This window comes from Trichosurus vulpecula, chromosome 4, assembly GCF_011100635.1.
Source record: "Trichosurus vulpecula isolate mTriVul1 chromosome 4, mTriVul1.pri, whole genome shotgun sequence".
In the NCBI taxonomy this organism is placed as follows: domain Eukaryota; kingdom Metazoa; phylum Chordata; class Mammalia; order Diprotodontia; family Phalangeridae; genus Trichosurus; species Trichosurus vulpecula.
The window spans coordinates 225,999,168-226,015,593 of record NC_050576.1 but is presented as its reverse complement, the minus strand read 5'-3'; the positions used below and the strand labels follow the sequence as shown (position 1 = coordinate 226,015,593).

Here is a 16,426-nt window from a genome sequence, read left to right as displayed (position 1 = left end):
AAGCTGAGATACTTTGAGATCTAGTCCATAGGATTCAGGATCTAACCTCTGGATCAAAGAGGAGGGAGTTGGAACATGAATAATAGCAGGCAATAGGAGGAAGACTGAAATTTGCAAAGATTTCAGGAGGAAGAAGACCTTGAGCTCAGAGAAAACAATGGAGAAGGTATCAAAAACAGAAGAATATATGGCCTCCACATCTAGTCAATTGGTTCAGACATCTATAAATAAATACATAAAAAGAAAGGAAAATGCTTCGACATCTGACTCTGTGGATTTTGAGGAGAAAATGGACCCACAACATACTATTTCCTGAGTGATTTGAAAGAGAAATGAGAACTGTAACAGCAGAATTTATGGGCTGCACAACAGCAACAATAACAAATTGACAGAATAGAAAAACTTGAATTGGCAATGGCAAGGCTCATCAAAGAAATAAAAGAGAGGGCAACTGATTGGGAATAGAAATACTATAGAGATAAAGGATAATCTGGAAGAAGAGAGGCAAAAAGCCACTCTTAAAAGAAATTTGCCCCTCTTTATTCAAACAAAATATATTGATCTCAAAGACAAGATGCATAGAGATAAGGATTGCAGGTATCCCAGAAGAACACAAGTCAAAAAACCTGAACACCATAATGCATAAAATAATAAAAGAAAACTGCATGGGACTTCTGAACACAGAAAATGAAATACCAATTTAAAGAATCCATAGATTGCCTCAAAAAACAAACAGACCAAAAAAACCCAACCCAACAACAACAAACAAAGCAACCCAAAGCCAAGGCTGTAAACTCCAAAACTAATTAATTCTAACAATTCTATTGAAAGGAAAATAAACAAACAAACTAGAAAACACAGGAGGGATTGAACACTCTCCAGAGTTTAAAGTCAATGGTGCTCCTTTCTTCCCTAGAAAATTTATTGCTAAGGTCAGTACTTCCACAATTTAATTTGCCTGTCTCACTTAGAGATCTAAATAAACCTTCTAACTTATATGCTAGTTCTATGCTAGAATTGAGGCCCCCACATTAGAGAAAAGGACTTTGGATATCTAGAGATGAGTGTCCTTTCCCTGTATTTGCACATGATAACTCACATTAACCATGAAGGGCAAGGATCAGGTTTGCTCATCCATATTGTGGCTTTCCCCTTTATAGTAAAGTTACTATAAAAGTAACTATACTAAAAGTAAAAGTTACTATAGTAATTATAGTAGTTAAATTCTCCTTCTGGCTTGGTCTAGAAATGCCTCTAGTGTTTCACCACTGTGGTTCCACTGCTGTTGCCCGTATTTTGTCATTTTAAATTTTTTTCAAGGAATACCTCTTGCCTCAGTATGTTGTTATTCATAAGGCTTCATGGTACCCTGAAAACACATAGTTCCTTGATGTGATCATGTAGCTTTTAGGACTTCCCTCTAGGCAACTGAAAGTATGTTAAATTGATTTCTCTCTGTCTGACCTTCAAATTCTGGTTCTTTTCTCTTTAGTCTTTCTTTTGGAGGCCAAGGGAATATTCCAGGTGTACGAACTCATGATGAATCAATTAAATATATTCAATATGGTGTTAAGGGGACAAAGTGAGTACCCAAGGCCAAGCAAATCCATAGCTAATATATTAAGAGTGATTCCAGATGTCTAACCATTTTCTTCTTTGGCCCATCCTCTATACCTAGGTGTCTGGTTTCTGTGTATACATGTACATTGTTCATTGTTAGTCATGGGTGTGTTCAGAAGGAATCTTTTCAAGGTTAGTTCCTTGCCAACTAAGTTAAAGGATGAGTTCTTTGTTTGTGGCACTGAGAATTTCTCTCTGTACAAGATGTCAGAACCTCCATGATAACACTTTTGAGACATTTTTTGTGGCATTGATGGGTTGTCAACCTTCCTTTGCCCTGGATGTTGACCTGTTAAGGATTATTGATTCCTGGTCAGGTTAGAGTACTTGGGCTACAGCTTTGGACTAAGACTTTTAAAAGAAAAATTAGTCAGAGACAAGGAGAGAACAAGAAGAACTGAGACTCTAGAGAGAAGCTAATTGTTATCACATAAACTATAGATTCCTGTGTAACACTTTTAGGATATTTGTGTAGTCTTTAATGTGTTCATGTGCCTCACAATTTATCCCCAGGATATTTGTTACATCTGATGGGGTTTTATCTGATGGAGGTTAAATGTTTATATGACCAGTGACTCAATTTCTCACTTAAATTTGTAGACATCCCATTTCTCTATGGGTTTGGCATGTTCTTGCAACCTGCTCTCACATTAGCAGGTCTAAGTTCCCAGAAATAGACCATCACCATCACTGCATGGTTATATTCAAACTGTCTCAGGATCCTTGAGAGATTGAGGGGAAATATTTGTCCACCTCCAATTGCTTTAGTTCTTAAGCCCACCTCACCCAAGTGAAATTTAATGTATTTTTTTCTGTCTATATAACTAGCTACTTCCAACAATGACACTTTTAGATCTGAAACATAACAATTTACTTAATAACAAGTTAAATTAAATAATATATAATAAATATGTAGTAAATAATAAATAATTAATAACATATAATAAATAAAATATAAAAAATATTAAGGCAAATGAATAAGTAATAAAATTCATGACAATACACATATGAACCCAAAACTCACTCTCCCACCAATGTCCCTAATATCTCTTGTGAAGAGTAGCCACATTCTCTTATTAACCTGACATGGAAACACATATAGGAGGAAAGAAAGGATTGGTAGCTAGAGAGTGATCAGAGGAAAATGACCAGGATTGTGATGGAGCTTTCAGATTAGGCCAAACGAGGATCGGTTGAAGGGAGAGAGGTACTTTAGCTTAGTAAAAGAAGACTTAAGAAGGCTAGGATAACTATCTTCAGGTATTTAAAAATCCATAATGTAGAAGTAGGATTAGATGGGTTACTTTTGGCTATAAAAGGCAAACATAGGAGCAAATGATTGAAGTTACAGAGAAGCTTATGTAAGGAGGAGTTTATAAATAATTAGAACTATTCAAGACCAGCATAGGCTGCCTTAGGAAGAATTGTCCTTCACTATATCAAGACCTGGAATGGAATTCAGAAGCCCAGATCCCTTAGAGTCCATCCCTCTCATTTTATATATCATAGGATGATACGTTTATAATTGGAAGGGTCCTTGGAGGTCATTGGATTCAATCCCCTCATTTTATAGGTAAGGAGACAAGCCAAGCAGGTAAACGTTATCAGTGGCGGGATGTGAACCCAGGACCTCTGATGCCAGAGACAGTACTCTTTCCACTATATCATTCTGCAAAAACTGGAGTACCATTTTGTTCATACCTACCAGGACTTTTGCTCAGGTCATTGGTCTTTTCCAATTCTCAAGCGTCTGTGATTCTTTAATTAGATATACACAATATCATAGATATTATTAACTGGAAAGCAACCTAGAGTCTGAGTCCAACAGTCATTTTACAGATGAGGACAACAAGGACCATGGAGGTTAAGTGATTTGCTATAGATAGTAAGCATCAGTGGTGGGATTTGAACCCAAGTCATTCAACACCAGATAGTGTTCTTTCCATTGTTCCATTCTACAAAGATTGGATAATTGTTTTTCAGTTATGTTCATACCCACTGGAATTTTTATTCAGGTCCAAACTGGATTAGATTGCCTCAAATGCCCATCCTTTTCTCCTGACTGTTTAACTGCTCATAGGGGCTGAATTATGTGGAATTCAACAACTCTATACTCACTGGTGAGATGGAGCGTAACTTGTCCCTAACATCTGCCCTGCCACTGAGTCCTAATATCCTCCAGGGTTTACCATCTGCCCATTCTGCAGTGCCCTGCAGTCCTCTGGCCCCACTATCTTAACTACTGAAGTAACCTAGAACTTCTGGGTCTTGCCACCCACCCCACCACTACACTGGTAGAAATTCTAGGACTTCCTATTTGCCTCACAAGGTAACTTTCTTTTGCAAATTGTCTTCCTCAATTATAGTGTGGGCTTCTTGAGAGCATAGATTGTCTAGCCTTTTCAATTTGTATCCCTAGTCCAAAGTTTGGCACATAATAAGTGCTTAATAAATGTTTTTTTCATTCATTCATTCATTCATTCTTCCATCTATCCATCCATTCATCCATTCTAAGGTGTCCCTTTTAAGTTGTAAGAGTCTATGATTCTGTTATTCCAAAATTACTTGTGCAAAGTACTGTACCTTTTCCTTTTCATACGTGATCAGTTTGGTCATTGAGAGGGGTATGTTCTGATTCAGGCTAGCTTCCTGGTGGTTTAGGTTTAATATTAGCCCGAAATGAGACACTCATAAGTAATTCCAAAGTTAACAAAGATTTGTTTAGATGTAGTGGGATGGGGGAAGGATATTCAAGGCATACTTGGAGACACTGCAAGTTGATTCAGCTACCTTTTCATTAGTAATGCTTCCAAGTCTTCTCTTTCATTTAAAGTCATTTTTTCCACTGTAGGATTATATTGTTTCCCTAGGTAAGTTCTTTTTTTGTTGTAGGGCTGTATCATTTGCCTTTTGGGATTTTATAATCTAAGCTCTGAACTCTTATTTATTATTTTTTCTGTTGAATCTTGCGTGATCTAGAATGTGGTTCCTTAATATTTGAAGCCTTTGTTTCTTGATGCTTGCATTATTTTTGCTGTGTCCTGAAAATTCCGCATTTTGGCAGTGACATGTCTGGGAGTTTTCATTATGGGGTTTCAATAGGTGGTAAATGGATTCTTTCTATTTTCACTTTATCTTTTAATAAATGTAGGCAGTTTTATTTCATGATTTCTTGAAATATGACATTCAAGCTCTTTTATTGTCATAGCTTTCAAGTTGTCCAATGATTCTTTTAAAAAAATATTATTATTAGTCTACAGTCACTGGGCCTCCAGCCTGGTGATGACTTCATTCTTGAAACTGTCTATTGAATTCCTACTAAGCTCAAGCAATGTTTATGGAATAATAGAGGGATGCACTGGTAAATGTTTTACACCTAGGTGCTACTTAAAAAATGCACGCATACTCTTTTATCTGGATTATCAAGTCTAGACAATAAAAAATCCCAATAAACCAAGATCTTATTTGTAATCATTTATAATTTTTGAGGTGAATGCTCACACTGAAAATTTAACATTAAGGTCTTGTAAGCTCATTAGAGCTGGTTCTAGCACCTGAGTTTAATACTGATTTTATAAAGCTCTAGTGTTTAATATACTTTTAAAAATTCTTTTAAAATATTATTTATTTTAAACATACTTTTTAATTTTGAGTTCCAAATTGTCTCTCCCACCCACTGAGAAGGCAATTTCATATTAATTATGCATGTGAAATCATGCAAAACATACTTCCATATCAGCCATATTGCAAAAAAAAAAAAAACCCAAAAACCCAAACATACCAAAACAAACAAACAAAAAAAATAGAAAAAATAAAGTGAGAAAATTTTACTTCAATTTTCTCTCAGAGTTCTCTCTCTGGAAATGGATAACATTTTTCATCCTGAGTCCTTTGCAATCGTCTTGGATCATTATATTGATCAGAGCAGCCAAGTCTTTCACAGTTGATCATCATTACAACATTGTTGTTACTGATCTCCCAGTTCTTCTCACTTCACTTCGATTGAGTCATACAGGTCTTGCCATATTCCTTTCCCCCCCAAAACACCCTCCTCATCATTTCTTATAGCACAATAGTACTCCTTTAGAATCATATGCCACAACTTGTTCAGCCATTCCCAATTGATGATCATCTTCTCAATTTGTAATTCTTTTCCACCACAAAATACTTTGGTACATATATGTCTTTTTCCTTTTCCTTTGATCTCTTTGGGAAACAGACCTAGAAATAATATTGCTGGGTCAAAGGGTATGCATATTTTTGTAGCCCTTTGGGCATAGTTCCAAATTATCCTCCAGAATGATTGTATCAGTTCATTACTCTACCAATAGTTCATTAGTATATGTATTTTCCCTCATCCTCTCAAGGATTTATTACTTCTGACAGGTTTGAGGCGGTACCTCAAAATTCTTTTAATTAGCCTTTCTCTCATCAATAGTGATTTAGAGCTTGGAGCCAAGATGGCCGCATGAAACATCATCTTACCGGAGCTCTCTCACAACTTCTGTCAGATTCCTATAAAAAAGTGAATTTGAGCAGATTTGAGAGAGTTAGAAACCACAAGCAGTCTGAGTGGGGCAAATTTCCCAGACCAAAGGAACGAATCTGTGGGCTAGGAGACTGCTTGACGTCCGGAGCTGCTCCAGATGGCACCAAAGCGGAAGCGGCCAGCCAGGAAACCCACATGGGAGACAGGCTGGGAGAAAGCTGGGTGCCTGAAAACCGGCAGAGATCCCCAGGCCTCCCAACACAGGACAGCAGTCTGTGGAAGTGATGAGAGGTAGTGCAATGCCACTGGCCGTGAGATATCAACTCCTGAGGTTTTCAGCCCAAAGGTATGAAATGCGGCTTCTTGAACTTCTGGGAGACGTAATGGCCAGGTAAATGGCTCTAATCCCTCCCCTCCCCACCCAGAGAATTCCTCGGGATAAAAAAATGCTGGAATAGAGGAGACAAAAGTGGGGCTTCGGTGGCCGAGTAGTGGGAGTACCTGAGTCCCAGAGGGGCAGAGCCAGCAGGGGTCAACACCAGGAGCCCAGATGTACTCTTGCTCCCCCAGGGGAAGTGCCAGACACCCAGCTCAAACAACAAAGAGCTGAGACCGTTGCTGAAGAGCAACAGTGCTGGAGAGCAACCCCAGGGGAAGAGGAGATTTCGGGCAGCCAGACCCCCTACCCCACACCTCAGGAAACTGAAGGCTATAATTCATGAAGCCAACAACTAGACTCACAATCCCCAGAATAAGAAAGCTGGGACAGAGAGCCCTGAGCCCCAAAAGCAGAAATTTATTGTAAAGCCAGGAAAAGGCTAACCAACATGAAGAACACAAAAAAACCAAGGACAATTGATTCTTTATATGGAGACAGGCATGATCAAAATACCAATTTGGAAGAGGATAACAATGACACCATACCCACATCTGATACATCAAAGGTAGTGTGAACTGGTCTCAAGGCCAAAAAGCAATACTGGAAGAGCTAAAGGAGGATTTTAAAAACCAAATTAGGGTGGTAAAAGAAAAAATGGAAAAAAATGGAAAAAATGGAAAAAATTCACTGACGAAATCAAGTCCCTAAAGAATAAGATTGGCAAAACGGCTATGGAGATTCAGAATCTAAATAGAGAAAATGACACCCTGAGAGGTAAAATCAACCAATTGGAAAAGGAGACTCAAGAGCAAAATGAAAACAGTAACTCATTAAAAATTAGAGTTGAGCAAGTGGAAGCTAATGACTCTATGAGGCATCAAGAAGTAGTAAAACAAATGTGAAATATCTGATTGGAAAAACAACTGACCTGGAAAATAGATCCAGGAGAGACAATTTAAGAGTTATTGGTCTACCGGAAATTCACGATGAAAAAAAGAGCCTTGACAGTATCTTCGAAGAAATTATCAAAGACAACTGCGCAGAGGTCCTAGAAACAGAGGGCAAAATAGTCATTGAAAGAATTCACCGATCACCCCCGAAAGAGATCCCAAACTGAAAACACCAAGAAATATTATAGCCAAATTTCAGAATTACAAAATCAAGGAGAAAATACTGCAAGCAGCCAAAAATAAGCAATTCAAATATCGTGGAACTACAGTCAGGATCACACAGGATCTTTCAGTTTCCACTTTAAAAGACAGGAGAAATTGGAATATGATATTCCGAAGGGCAAAGGAGCTGGGACGACAACCAAGGATCAATTACCCAGCAAAATTAAGCATAATTTTTCAGGGAAGGAGATGGACATTCAATGAAAAAAGGGAATTCCAGACCTTCCTGATGAAAAGGCCAGAACTCAATAGAAAATTTGATTTCCAAATACAAAACTCAAGAGAGACATAAAAAGGTAAACAGGGGGAAAACCTCCCACAAACCTTATTAATCAATAAGGGCAAATTATTTGCATCTTTATATAGAATTATATCATCTTATGAATGTTTTATATGTATACATATATATGTCAATCTTGAGAATAGTACAGCTATTATGACAATTGAAAGGGACACACATAGTCTGTGAATGTCTGTATAAAATAACTGATATAAGGATAAAAAACATAATTAAGAGATATAAAGGGAGGGCTTTGAGAGAAGAGGCAAGGAGGTAGTAGAAAAGGGTAAATTACACCAAATAAAAAGGCACAAAAACACATTTTAGTAGAGGGAAAGAAGAGAGGGAGAAGAGCAGTATTTGATCTTTACTGTCATCTGATCTGGTTCAAGAAGGGAATAACATACCCTGATAAGTATAGAAATCTAACTCATCCTACAGGAAGCAGGAGGGGAAAGGGTGAAAAAAGGGAGGGGGGTGGTCAGAAGGGAAGGGAGAAGTAGCAAGTGGGAAACAGTAAGACAAGGGAGGGAAATAAAGAGGCAGGGTAAACTGAGGAAGGCAACAGTCAACACCAAAACTTTGTTGAAGAGTGGAAGGGGAAGGGAGAAATAAAAGCATAAATGGGGGATATAGGATGGAGAAAAAGACAGATAGAAATCATAACTGTGAATGTGAATGGGATGAACTCCCCCATAAAACAGAAGCAGATAGCAGAATGGATTAAAAACCATAATACTACAATATGCTGTTTACAAGAAACACATTTGAAACAGGGGGATACACACAGGGTAAAACTAAAACCCTGGAGTAAAATATATTGTGCCTCAGCTAAAGTAAAAAAAGCAGGTGTAGCAATCCTAATCTCAGACAAAGCAAAAGGAAAGACATATTTAATTAAAAGAGATAAGGAAGGATACCACATCCTACTAAAAGGCACCATAAACAATGAAGCAATATCATTGTTTAACATTTATGCACCAAGTGGTATGGCATGCAAATTCTTAGAGGACAGGTTAAGGGAGTTACAGGAAGAAATAGACAGCAAAACCATAATATTGGGAGACCTCAACCTTCCCCTTTCTGAAGTTGATAAATCTAACCTCAAAATAAATAAGAAAGAAGTTAAGGAAGTGAACAGAATTTTAGAAAAGGCAGATATGATAGACTTCTGGAGAAAACTAAATGGGGATAAAAAGGAATATACTTTCTTCTCAGTGGTACATGGCACATACTCAAAATTGACCATGTACTAGGGCATAAAAACCTCACAATCCAGTGCAGAAAGGCAGAAGTAGTCAAAGCATACTTTTCAGATCATGATGCAATAAAAATTATTTGTAATAAAGAACCATGGAAAAATCAGCTAAAAATTAATTGGAAACAAAATAATCTAATTCTAAAGAATGAGTGGGCCAAAGAACAAATCAGAGAAACAATCAATAACTTCATTCAAGAGAATGACAATAATGAGACAACATACCAAAACTTATGGGATGCAGCAAAAGCAGTTCTTAGGGGAAGTTTTATATCTGTAAATGCTTACATGAATAAAATAGGGAAAAAGGAGATCAATGATTTGGACATACAGCTGAAAAAGCTAGAAAAAGAACAAATTGAAAATCCTCAATTAAATACCAAATTAGAAATACTGAAAATCAAAGGAGAGATGAATAAAATTGAAACCAAGAAAACTATTGAATTAATAAATAAAACAAAGAGCTGGTTTTATGAAAAAACCAATAAAATTGATAAACCTTTGGTCAATTTGATTAAAAAAAAGAAAGAAGAAAATCAAATTACCTGTATCAAAAATGAAAAGGGTGAGTTCACTTCTAATGAAGAGGAAATTAAAACAATAATTAGGAATTATTTTGCCCAATTGTATGCCCATAAATTTGACAACCTTAGAGATACGGATGAATACCTACAAAAACATAAATTGTCCAGGTTAACAGAAAAGGGAGTAAAATTTCTAAATAACCCCATCTCAGAAAAAGAAATTGAGCAAGCCATCAATGAACGCCCTAAGAAAAAATCTCCAGGGCCAGATGGTTTTACATGTGAATTCTACCAAACATTTAAAGAGCAATTAATTCCTATACTTTGTAGACTGTTTGGGAAAATAGGTGAAGAAGGAGTCCTACGAAATTCTTTTAATGATGCAATATGGTACTAATACCCAAACCAGGTAGAGTGAAAACAGGGAAAGAAAATTATAGACCAATTCCCCTAATGAACGTTGATGAAAAATTTTAAATAAAATATTAGCAAAAAGATTGCAGCAAGTTATCACAACAGTAATGCACTATGCCAAGGTAGGATTTATTCCAGGAATGCAAGGCTAGTTCAATATTAGGAAAACGATTAGCGTAATTGACCATATCAACAACAAAACTAGCAGAAATCATATGATCATCTCAATAGATGCAGAAAAAGCCTTTGACAAAATACAACACCCATTTCTTTTAAAAACACTAGAAAGCATAGGAATAAATGGAGCCTTCCTTAAAATTATAAATGGCATCTAACTAAAACCATCAACAAGCATTATTTGTAATGGGGAAAAGCTAGATGCATTCCTAATAAGATCAGGGGTGAAACAACGATGTCCATTGTCACACAAGATGGAGAAGTCTACAACTACAGCAATCTACTCTTTGATAAACCCAAAGAGGCCAGCTTCTGGGCTAATAAGTCATTATCTCACAAAAACTGTTGGGAAAATTGGAAAATGGTAGGGCAGAAACTGGGCATAGACCAATATCTTACACCATATACCAAAATAAAGTCAAAATAGGTTCATGATTTAGGAGTAAAGGCTGATACTATAAGTAATTTGGGAGAGCAAGGAATAGTTTACTTATCAGATTTATGGAAAAGAAAAGAATTCATGACCCAACAAGAGATAGAGAGCATTACAAAATGCAAAATGGATAATTTTGATTATGTCAAATTGAAATGTTTTTGTACAAAAAAAGCCAATGCAACAAAAATTAGGAGGGAAGTAGAAAATTGGGATAAAATCTTTACAACTAGTGTCTCTGATAAAGGCCTCATCTCTAAAATATACAGGGAACTGAGCCAAATATGTAGGAATACAAGTCATTCCCCAATTGAGAAATGGTCAAAGGATATGAACAGGCAGTTTTCAGAGAAAGAAATTAAAGCTATCTATAGGCATATGAAAAAATGCTCTGGATCACTACTGATTAGAGAAATGCAAATCAAAACAACTCTTAGGTACCACATCTCTCCTGTCAGGTTGGCTAAAATAACAAAACAGGAAAATGATACATGTTGGAGAGGACGTGGGAAAATTGGAACATTGGTACACTGCTGGTGGAGTTGTGAACTGATCCAGCCATTTTGGAGAGCAATTTGGAACTATGCCCAAAGGGCTATAAAAATGTTCATACCCTTTGACCCAGCAATACCACTTCTAGGGTTGTATCCTAAAGAGGTCACAGAAGCAGGAAAAGGACCCATATGTACAAAAATATTTATAGCAGCTCTTTTTGTGGTAGCTAAGGATTGGAAATGAAAGGGATGCCCATCAACTGGGGAATGGCTGAACAAGCTGTGGTATATGGAGGTAATGGAATATTATCGTGCTATAAGAAATGGGGATGATATGTACTTCATAACAACCTGGAAAAACCTACACGACGTAATGCTGAGTGAGCGGAGCAGAGCCAGGAGAACATTATACACAACCACAGATATATGGCTTCTGTGAGGACTAATCCTGATAGACTTGACTCTTCTCAGCAACACAATGTGCAAAGACAGCTCCAAAGGACTCACGATAGAGAATGCTATCTACATCCAGAGAAAGAACTATGAAGTATGAATGCAGATTGAGGCACACTTCATGCTCCTCTTTCTCTCTCCACCCCCTTTTTATATCGCTTTTATATTTGTTTTGGGGTCATTTTTTTTGGTTCTGTTTCTTCTTTCTCACGATTCATTTCATTGGTCATAATTCTTCTCCACAACTTGAGTAGTGTGTAAATTAATGGAAGTTATATGGGATTCCATGCCGTCTTGGGGAGTGGGGGGGGAGGGAGGGAAGAAAACCTGGAACTCGAAATTATGTAGAACTGTGTGTTGCAAACTAAAAATAAAAATAAAAAAATAGAAAAAAAAAAGAAAAAAGAGAGAGAAAAAAATGCAAAAAAAATAATGATTTAGAGGTTGTGACCCACAGTTTAAGAAGTGCTGGAGGGGTCACAAGTGGAAAAAGTTTAAGAAGCCCTGATTTAGAGCATGTTTTCTTATGACATTGGTTTCTTCTGAAAACTGCCTATTTATATCCTTTTATGATTTATCAATTGGGGAATGGTTTTTATTTTTACAAATTTGACCAATTCTCTATATTTGAGAAATAAGGCCTTTATCAGAGAAACTTGCTGTAAAATTTCCTCATTTAACTTCATTATTAATGGTACCTTTTAGCAAAATGTAGTGTCTCTAATTATCTCTTTTAATAGGTCTATTTTTGCTTTTGCTTTGTCTGAGACCATGATTGCTATCCCTGCCTTTTTTATTTCAGCTGAAGCATATTTTATTTTGCTCCAGCCTATTATTTTTAACTTTGTGTGTGTGTCTTCTAGTTCATGCATGTCTACTGTAAACAATATATTGTTGGGTTATAGTTTCTAATTCATTCTGTGGTCTGCTCTCATTTTATGGGTGGGCTCATGCCATTCATATTCACAGTTCTGATTACTAACTGTGAATTTCTCTCTATGCCATTTTCTTCTGTTTATTCTTCTTTTCTCTCTTTTTATCCTTTCCCTCCTCAAAAATCTACTTTGCTTCTAACCATTGCCTCTCTTAATCCATCCTTCCTTTTATCAATCCCTCCTTTCTCTTATTCCATTCCCTTCTTATCTGCTTATTGGGTAAGATAAATTTCTACATGTAATTTTTTGTTTGTTTGTTTGTTCGTGTGTGTGTGTGTGTGTGTGTGTGTGTATGTATATCTGTCTTTGAGCCAATTCTGATGAGAGCAAGTTTCAAGGAATGCCCCCTGCTTTTCCCATCCACTGTAAAAGCTTTTCCTCCCATGCCTATTTTATGTGAGAAATTTTTTCCTATTCTATTTTCTCCCTTCCTCCTTCTCCAAGTGCATCCCTCTTTATGACCCTTTCAGTAGTTTTGGATATCATTCCAACATAATTGGCTCATACCCCTGCACTCTACCTGTGGAAACTCCTTTTAACTGCCCTAATAATGACAAAGGTCTTATGAGTTCCATGTATCATCTTCCCATATAGGAATGCAAGTGATTTAGCCTTACTGAGTCCCTTATGATTTCTTTTTCATGTTTACCTTTTTATGCTTCTCCTGAGTCTTGTTTCTGAATGTGAAAATTTCTGTTCTGCTCTGGTCTTTTTATTGGGAATACTTGAAAATCCTCTATTTCATTAAATTTCCATGTTTTCCCTTGAAGGATTATACTCAGTTTTGCTGAGTAGGTTATTCTTGGTTGTCATCCTAGCTCCTTTACCCTCCAGAATATCATATTCCAAATCCTCCACTCCTTTAACATGGAAGCTATTAAATCTTGTATGATCCTGACTGTGGCTCCACAATATTTGAATTGTTTCTTTCTGGCTGCTTGCAATATTTTCTCCTTGACCTGGGAACTCTGGACTTTGGATATAATATACCTGGGCTTTTGCATTTTGGGAACTCATTCAATTCTTTCAATTTTTATTTTATCCTTTGGATCTAAGATATTGGGGCAATTTTCTTTCATAATTTCTTGATATCTGAGCTCTTGTTTTGATCATGACTTTTTGTTAATAATTCTTAAATTATCTCTCCTCAATCTATTTTCCAGGTCATTCTATTTTTCCAATGAGATATCTCACATGTTATTTTCTTCAGTAGCTTTTGTGCCTCTTTTACCAAGCTGTTAATTGTCTTTTAATAATTTTATTGCAACACTCTCATTTCTTTTCCTAATTTTTCTTTTACCACTCATCACCTTCTTTAAGTCTTTCAGAAATTCTTGTTGGGTTATGTCCAATTTGCATTTCTCTTTGAGTCTTTGCTTGTAGTTGTTTTCAAATTAGCATCTTCTTCTGAGTTTATGTCTTTCCTTTCCTTGCCACCATAGTAGCTGTTTATGATCAAATTTTTTTTTTTGTTTGCTCATTTTCCCAGTCTATCTCTTGACTTTGAACTTTATGTTTAACTTGGGATCAGGATTGTTCCTCCTGCTGTTTTCAGAGCTAGATCTTGGGTTCTGCAAGTTTTTAGCACTTCCAACGTTGTGTGTGATCTGAAAAAAGGTGTGCTCACTGTTTTTCTGGTCTGTGTTTTGGTCTTTACGAGGAAGGGTCCCTGTTCTCCTGGAACCTCAAGCGTTAGCACTCCTCTTGGTTTTGGAACTATGACCAGGTTCCCTGCTCTTCTGCAGCCACCTAAGTGCTCTTTTCTGCTTTGGAACTGTGACCAGAGCTCCTGCTCTCTTGTGATCCACCACAAGTATTTCTCTCTGGCCTGGAACTGTGTATGGGCAATAGAGTTGCCAATAAGCATAAGCTGCACTCAATGCCGGCAATAGGACAACTCTAATCTCTTTCTAATCTCCTTCGACCCCCATTACCATCTCTGGGCCAAGAGCTCCTGAACCTGCTGGTACTGCTGCTATTGAATGGTTGTAGTAGAGAGGCTTCCATTCTGGTGCTGTAGACCTCTCCTGCTGACCTCTTAACTTTTCTTAGGCTGGAAAGATGTCTCACCCTGACCTTTTGTTGGCTCTACTACTCTAAAATTTAATTCTAGGTGTTCATTTTAAAGTTATTTGGAGGTCCTTCCACCAGCAATGCTCAGTGGGGGACCATGGCTAATCCTCACGTGAGGCAGATCAAGATCAGAACGGGTGTCGTGAAGCGGTTGATCAAAGAAAAATCAATGTATGAAAAAGAAGCAAAACAACAAGAAGAAAAAGTTGAAAAAATGAAAGCTGAAGATGGTGAAAACTATGCCATTAAGAAATAGACAGAAATTTTGCAAGAATGCAAGAATTATGATTCCAGATTGCCAACGCAGATTGGAAGCTGCACATTCTAACCTTCTACAATTGTTGGAAAATGAAAAAGACTTGGAAAAATCTGAAAAATATAAAGAAGCATGTTCAGTCCTGGATTCAGTGAAGTTAGGGCTTAAAATGTTTCTCAATACTGAATGATTTTTTTTTCATTAAACATGGGATCCATTCCACATTTTATTATGGTTAGCCACTGCTCCATGTGTTTAAGTAGTGTGAGACTGTGATTCATTTTTCTTAATGTAGTTGCATCTCTGCCTTTTCTTAACTTAAAAATGTACCAAATAAATGGGTTAGTCTGAAAAAAAAGTTATTTGGAGGGGAATATTGAGAGAGTATAGCTAGGTTGCTACCTCTATCTAACCCATCATCTTGGCTCCCTCCATTCCATGATTCTTAAATTATCTCTCCTTTATCTGTTTTCTATGTCAATTGTTTTTCATATGAGATACATTACTTTTTCTTGTCTTCTTCAATCTTGATTTTGTTTTAGTGTTTTTTATTGTTTCATGGAATCATTGTTTTCTGTTTCTTGTTGTTTAGTCATTTTTCAGTTGTGTTTGACTCCTCAAGACCCCATTTGGAGTTTTCATGGCAAAGTCACTGGAGTGGTTAGTCATTTTCTTCTTCAGCTCACTTTACAGCTGAGGACACTGAGGCTAACAGGGTCAAATGATTTGCCCAGAGTCACGCAGTTAGTAATGTCTGAGGCCAGATTTGACCTCGAGAAGTTAAGTCTTCTTGAGTCTAGACCCAACACTCTATCCACTGTATTACTTTGCTGCCCTAATTTCTGTTTAGTTTATTCTGTTTTTCAAGGAGTCTACTGCTTAAATCTTACTCTTGTAATAAACTATTAATTCTCTGTCCTAGTCTTCCCTCTAAAAGGAAGTCATGTGAAATCAGCACAAACTTATTAAGCATATGCCAAACACTGTAACAAGTAATAGATATACAAAGAAGGGCAAACATCACTGTTCTTGCTTTTAAGGTGTTCACATCTCCTTCTCTCACAGCAGAAGGCAACACAGAAACAACTATGACAAACAAGATATAATAAATTGGATACCATCCAGACGTGGGAGGTCAGAAAGGCTTCTATTTTTCCATTTGTTTTCTCTAGTGCATTCATTTCACTTGCAAAATAATTTTTAACTCTTTTAATTTGTTCTAGGAATTTTAGTTGGATTGGCATCCAACTTATGAGCTATTCACTTTCTGGGTTTGCGTCTTGCACATCCTTGGAAGCATAACATCTCTTCGTTATGTGAGTCTTTTTTGTTTGTTTGCTCATTTGTCCAGCATTACCTCATAAATTTGGTTCTTCATGTTTAAGTTCAAGCTCTGAACACTTTTAGAGAAAATGTCTAGGTCTTATTTCCTCTTCATTTGTATTTATTTAACCCTTTTGATGCTTTTT

The 16,426-nt window shown here is 36.8% G+C and overlaps 2 protein-coding genes across 4 annotated transcripts in view; one reads left to right on the top strand and one right to left on the bottom strand.

The window, feature by feature from the left end:
• SHISA6 (shisa family member 6) overlaps window positions 1-16,426 on the bottom strand; it is a 522,224-nt gene that overhangs the window by 176,379 nt on the left and 329,419 nt on the right. The window lies entirely within an intron of this gene.
• LOC118845947 (tubulin-specific chaperone A-like) lies at window positions 14,790-15,147 on the top strand. Its single transcript, XM_036754052.1, has 2 exons — window positions 14,790-14,953; window positions 15,042-15,147. The coding sequence occupies exons 1-2, from the start codon at window positions 14,799-14,801 to the stop codon at window positions 15,145-15,147; spliced, it is 261 nt and encodes an 86-aa protein (XP_036609947.1). The 5' UTR covers window positions 14,790-14,798.